The sequence below is a fragment of the Sceloporus undulatus genome, chromosome 1 (genome assembly GCF_019175285.1).
Source record: "Sceloporus undulatus isolate JIND9_A2432 ecotype Alabama chromosome 1, SceUnd_v1.1, whole genome shotgun sequence".
NCBI classification, from domain to species: Eukaryota; Metazoa; Chordata; class Lepidosauria; order Squamata; family Phrynosomatidae; genus Sceloporus; species Sceloporus undulatus.
In genome coordinates, this window is record NC_056522.1 from 45,056,853 (window position 1) to 45,062,852 (window position 6,000).

Genomic DNA, 6,000 nt, shown 5'->3' on the forward strand with positions numbered 1-6,000 from the left:
TTCCTTAGTACTGAGCCAGGGCAGGTTAAGGGGTCTCAAACTGTATTATTTCTACAGTGGGTTTGGAACTACAGATAAGGGTTTTTTCATAAATTAAAAAAGTTGTTACTTTATAATTACCTTATATATATATATATATATATACACACACACACACACACACAAATATATATGTGTATATATACCTATATGTTTGTGTGTGTATGCATTTATATATATATGCATGTGTGTATGTGAGTATTCATATATAATCGTGTGTGTGTGTGTCTGTCTGTCTGTCTGTCTGTAGTGTGTGTGTGTGTTTGCCAAATCGGATCAAGGAGGAGAAGGCAGTGGGTTTCAGTGGGTAGAGACTGTTCTGCATCCAAAGCCCAGGGTTGGAAAACGGGATCAAGGAGGAGAAGGCAGTGGGTTTCAGTGGGTAGAGACTGTTCTGCATCCAAAGCCCAGGGTTGGAAAACGGGATCAAGGAGGAGAAGGCAGTGGGTTTCAGTGGGTAGAGACTGTTCTGCATCCAAAGCCCAGGGTTGGAAAACGGGATCAAGGAGGAGAAGGCAGTGGGTTTCAGTGGGTAGAGACTGTTCTGCATCCAAAGCCCAGGGTTGGAAAACAGGATCAAGGAGGAGAAGGCAGTCAGTTTAAGTGGGATAGAGAAGACAGAAAAGGGGAAAAGAGAACGATCCCAGCGGCAAGAGGCTGCAGACCTAAGAGAGAGGAGAGAGTGAAAGCCAAATAAAGCAAGAGAGACGTCCCAAGATAGCCAGATATCAATGAAGGAGGCTGCTGGAAAAGCAGGGAGGGAGCACTCTTCCCAAAGATTCTCTTTCCAGGGTTGGAGGAGAAGGCAGATTCCATTTGAGAAAGGGAGGGAGAAAGGCTCTATCCCCCCCCCCCCATTGATCAGAGCCCTTCCATGCCTGGGCGAGATCAGAGCCCAAGCGGGCAGGGAATGCCTCTTCGAGAGGAGGCTTCCCTTCCTGCCTCTCCTCCGTTAGAAATGGGCTCTCCCCACACAGAGGGGAGGTTGCAATCCACCGGGGGAAGCCTTGTAGTCCTTTGGCAGATACAGGCGCTTGAGCAGCCGGGACTTCAGGCGCTTAAAGCGCTGAAGAGATTAAGCGCCTGTAAACCATTAAAATAAAAAATAAAAATAATCCTTATCTCTTATTGAAAGACCACAGCGGACAAAGGGGTGAGGGAAGCAAAAATGGCGACAGCCACGATGGATGGGGACAGAAAGGGCAACTCCCCCAAGGCCAGCCCCATCGCACTCCGCTCCTCCCATCCATCTAACCCGATTTCAAAGGCTGTCGTTCCTATTTAAATGCTCCGGTTCCTAACTCGAATCAAGGGAAAAACGTAGGTCAGACCCTAGTACTTTTTTAACGCGCGTTAAATGACGAAAACTTGATTCAAAATTTTATTCCGCTCTACGATTCGATTTGTAGTGGGGACGATTGCGGGTTGCTCTAGAACCGTTCTAGGTTTAAATCGGATCCTAATAGGAACGCCACTCCTTGGATTCGATTCAGAACGCGGGGTTTCACCTAGTGGGAACATCCCCACTGTCTGTCAAGGTCTTAGGAAGAATGAAGCGGAGAGAGTGAAAGGTATTTATGTTGGGTTAGGGGAGGGAGGGATGGTGGATTAGGGATGACTGTGTATTTTGATAAGATGCTTATGTTATCTGTTATATGTTTTATGTTACGTGGTTAAGGTAAATGTTATTTGTTTTGTTTTGTAATAAAATTAATAAAAAAATTAAAAGAACTGAAGATCAAAAATGAGATGACTAGGAGGATTTCTACATTTAAAAGCCTATTCCAATGGTAAACAGCAGATTTGTCCATACCTTCAAGAATACTCAATCAAAATGGAAATTTTTATCTTCAGGTAGACCCAGTGTGGATGATATTTACTTCTACAGTATACAGATAGAAAGAAAAATGCTACTTTCCTCAGTGAATGAAGCAGAATGTGCTATACAGGTAGACTCTCTCTAATCTGGAATTCCAATAAAATAAAAAGACTAGTATTAAGTCCCAAGATCCACCTGCCTGACAGGCTCACATGCTATAAAGGAAAACAGTACAATACATCCACATTTTAGACCAAATAGTAGAAAAGAAGAAAGAGGAGTACATTGGAGGCCCACTGTACAACGGTGTAGTAAATTGGTGTCCCTTATATAAAATGGCAAAATCAAGGTTTGCGTTTGGGAATTTATATATATTTAATTTTTTCAGGTTAATAAGAGTTGGCCCTCTGTATCCAAGGTTTGCTTTTGGGAATTTATATATACAGTATTAAAAATTTTTTAACCTGTGGTTGGTTGGATCCATGGATAAAGAACCTATGGATACGGAGGGCCAACTCTTATTAACCTGAGTCAAGAGTCTGCAATTGCCTTCTCCTGCAACATCTGACCAGACTTCTCAGCTACTGTATTTGGATAAAGTTTCACTAACTCCATGCTAGTTTTCTCTGACCTGGTGTTGATGCCCTCTACTTAATGTACACATCATACATAGGATTATACAAATTTAGGTATACTGTGTTGGGAGAAGGGGTAGTTGCTAGAGTTACGATTGTATATTGAACAGATCCGCAAAGTCTTGTATATATTATTTAATAAACGTCATCTTCCAGTAATAGAATGTCAGTATAACTATTATACTTTATAAGAACAACCTTGAACTATTTACACACGATCACACTGACCCCTTTCAAAAGCATCCTAACATTTGTTCCCCTCTTACAATGTTTCGAATACACTTTACTAACCACAGAAAAGAGCAAGCTCAAATTTTGCTTTGCTGTAGAATGCATTCTGACAGTTTTCATCTATTATTTTCAAATCTAAAACTATTATAGCCTAACTTTTAAAAATCATGCTGCCTCTCTAAGATACACTTGTATTCCTGGCCTCCTTTCAGCCACAGATATAAATGTAAAGCTTTTTAAATACGTATTTTTTAAAAGTTGTACTTGCTACAGACTTAGCTTTTTGCTTAAGTATTCATGCTTTACACACTATATATTTACAGCATACTTCAAACCCCATTCGTAATTTGCTAGTAAGCCATTTCTTATACATTTAATTGCTTTCTCTTAAAGCAGTGCTACTCAAAGTGGGGGTCTGTGGAGCCATGCTAGTTCATGAGCCATCTGCTGCTGGTGCCTAGAGAGGTTCCATGAAAGAAAGAAACCGCTGTAGCTGATGGACACAAATATGGTGTCAGTCCCTGGCATTCTGGGGGGAAGAACCTACCAGTCCCCTTCATCAGCCATCTTAAGAAGCACTGTCGTGACTCTTGCACTTATGTAGCAACAACATAATTCTGGACACGAATACATATTGCTTTGTTATTATGGGATATTTAAATATATGTCTTTAACCATCATCAGTATAACTTGTGTGTAAGTCCAGAGACAGCACTACTTAACATTTATGCTTACATTAATCTCCATTTCTTTATGCACTGTACATAACATGTGTACACATCATATAGAGCAGCATCACAGCCATGTTTAGTATAGAGGATGGTATACGAGGCACCTCAGCATTCCTGTTTCTTGGAAAGAACTGTACATTAATCTTCACTGTTGTTCCACCTGTTCTTTTATATATATTTACATAAATACACATGTATCAGGTAAATCTTAACCAGCACCAGGTTACACGTTTCTGTAGCAGTCGTCTATAAAAGATATGTTAGAGAACACTTTGAAAATTAATATGGTATGGCCTACTGGTCTTTTATCTCTATCCATGCTATTCACAAATTATATTTTTGGACAGTGTGCCACTTACTGTAGATTCAGCAAATGCGCATCCCCAATGAAAACACAGCCTTGTTTTTGCTTCCCCAAACTGTGTCCAGATAACCCAAGTGGCCGGTACATGAGACACTGCTCAAACTATAAATGCCACAATCACTCCCCTGGTGCATGTTGGTGAAGCATGTTCACCTTCCCCATCTCACCCTAAACATACACAAAAACAAGCATTGCCATCCTTGGTTGTGCACTCATTGGTGTCAATGTTTGTTCATCTATGGCTTGATTTATACAAGAGGCAGAACCCACTCTTTGTCACCCTCACTATCATCTTGGTGGATAGTTGTACAGTGTGAAGAAACAGGGCAACCAGATGTCATAACTACAAAGGAGGGACCACAAAATGTAGGGGATTAAAAAAAATGTAGGATATGACCAAATAAAAGCTAAAAGCATGAATATAAATGTAAATTCGTGCGTCTTGGTCATGCTCAAAATGGAAGACATTTTGGTATTCCTCCTGGACAGAAACCAAGGAGGACATATGGTCACCCAGTTGGTTGTGCACTTATTGGTGACAATATTTATTAATTTATGGCTTGATTTATACAAGAGGGATACAGTAGGGACCTTCTCTTGGTCACCCATACTATTCTCTTGATGGAGATTTAAAGAGTTTGAAAGAAGCCATTATTTATCCCACTTAGGAAACAGTCCCTCAAGCAGTCCTATGTTGCTTTAGCATCAGGGTTGACTCCATAAACCTCTCCAAACGAATGGATAGCAACTGACCTGTCAAACCAGGATGACCAGACGTCCTTCTTTTCCAGGACATGTCCTATTTATTTATTTCACTTCTATGTCTCCCTTCTCCCAAAAAAAGGGACCCACAATGGCTCACAAGATGAAACACTAATAAAACATCACAGTAAAAAAAATTAAAAGCTATTTTAAAAAATGCCCTACACTTCAAACCTTCTGCCCAGGAAGGATTCCCAAATGTCCTCCATTTTGAGCATGATTAAGATATATTAGTGCATTTAGTCTGTGTGTATGATATTGTCATTTAAAGGTATACTTATAGTTTTGGTAGTTGTTTACATGACAACTATCACCATTGCATTCAGTGATATACAGGCGTTATAATTAATTAGTAACATTAATCCAAAGCTGTTCCTGAGGGGTCTTCTGTCTGGTGTGGGAAGGGAGGAGGAGGAGGCCAATGCCCTGGGAACATAAACACTGTTGTTGTTGTTGTTGTTGATGTCTCTGCTCTTACTCCACTTGTTTATGAGTTTTAACTCCTGTATCCATGTTTGCAGCCTCCTTAGCAGTGCTGTTTATGCCACAACTGCTACCCCTGCATTCGGTGACAGACAGGCCTTACAATCAATGAGTGGCCTTAGCACAGGGGCTCTTATGGCCCAGGGACAGGGTCCTTCTTTCTGCTGAGGGAGGGAGGGAGGGAGGAGGAGGCACCGGGAGTTTTAATGTCGCGACTGTTGTGGCTGTATTCAGCCATATACCGAGCTCCGCTCTGGGCCCACAAGAGGCTCCGTTTCCCAGAATCCCACAGCCTTGAGGCAGAGGAGCAGTTAAAGCGGTGCCAACCCGGGCTATGTCTGCAGTGCGGACGCAGCCTGCGCGTGGTGGCGCATTCCCCGCCTGCCCGCCTGCCCCCTTCCTCGCCGGGCCTAGAGAAGGGCCCCGCCGCCGCCCGGGCCTGGCTCTCCCCGAGGCCCCTGAGGTGGGGCCACCGGGCAGCCTGCCTAGGCCGGGCACCGGAGGCAGGGAGGGACGGGGGCGGTGGCCCTCGCCCCGCCGCCGCCGCCGCCGCTGCTGCTAGCACTGCCTCCCCCGGGAGCGTCCCCCGGGCAGGAGGCGGAGGCGGAGGCCAGGGGCCCCGGAGGGGACTCACTCTCGTCAGGCAGCTGATCCAACTCCGCCATCTTGAAGGAGCCGCGCCGCTTTTTCAAAGGCTGCCTGCCGCGGTGCATTCTGGGGGAGGAGAAGGACGGAGCCAAGCGCAGGAGGAACCTCCCGGGCTCCAGGAGCAGCAAGCAGCGGCACGACGGCACCCACAGGCGGAGCCAGGGCCCGTCGGTCGCCGCCCTCGGCCCCCGGGACACCGGCTTCTCTTCCCCGGATCAACCTCAGGGAAGAAGGCTCCTCTCCAGACATTGCAGCAACGGCCAGAGAGAGAGAGAGAGATGTCTCTGT

At 44.5% G+C, this 6,000-nt stretch overlaps 1 protein-coding gene across 2 annotated transcripts in view; it reads right to left on the reverse strand.

The window, feature by feature from the left end:
* The window catches only part of LIN9 (lin-9 DREAM MuvB core complex component), a 34,502-nt gene extending 28,502 nt beyond the window's left edge, over positions 1–6,000 (reverse strand). The window contains exons 1-2 of one of the 2 annotated variants that reach the window (XM_042446340.1): positions 5,699–5,714; positions 3,460–3,569 (exon numbers count right to left, since the gene is read on the reverse strand). Coding sequence is in view for 1 of the 2 variants with exons in the window: in XM_042446339.1 (XP_042302273.1) it covers positions 5,699–5,777 (79 nt within the window). In the remaining variant the exon portion in view is untranslated. Of the gene's footprint in view, positions 1–3,459; positions 3,570–5,698 lie in introns of both variants that reach the window. The other variant, XM_042446339.1, reaches the window with a different exon arrangement.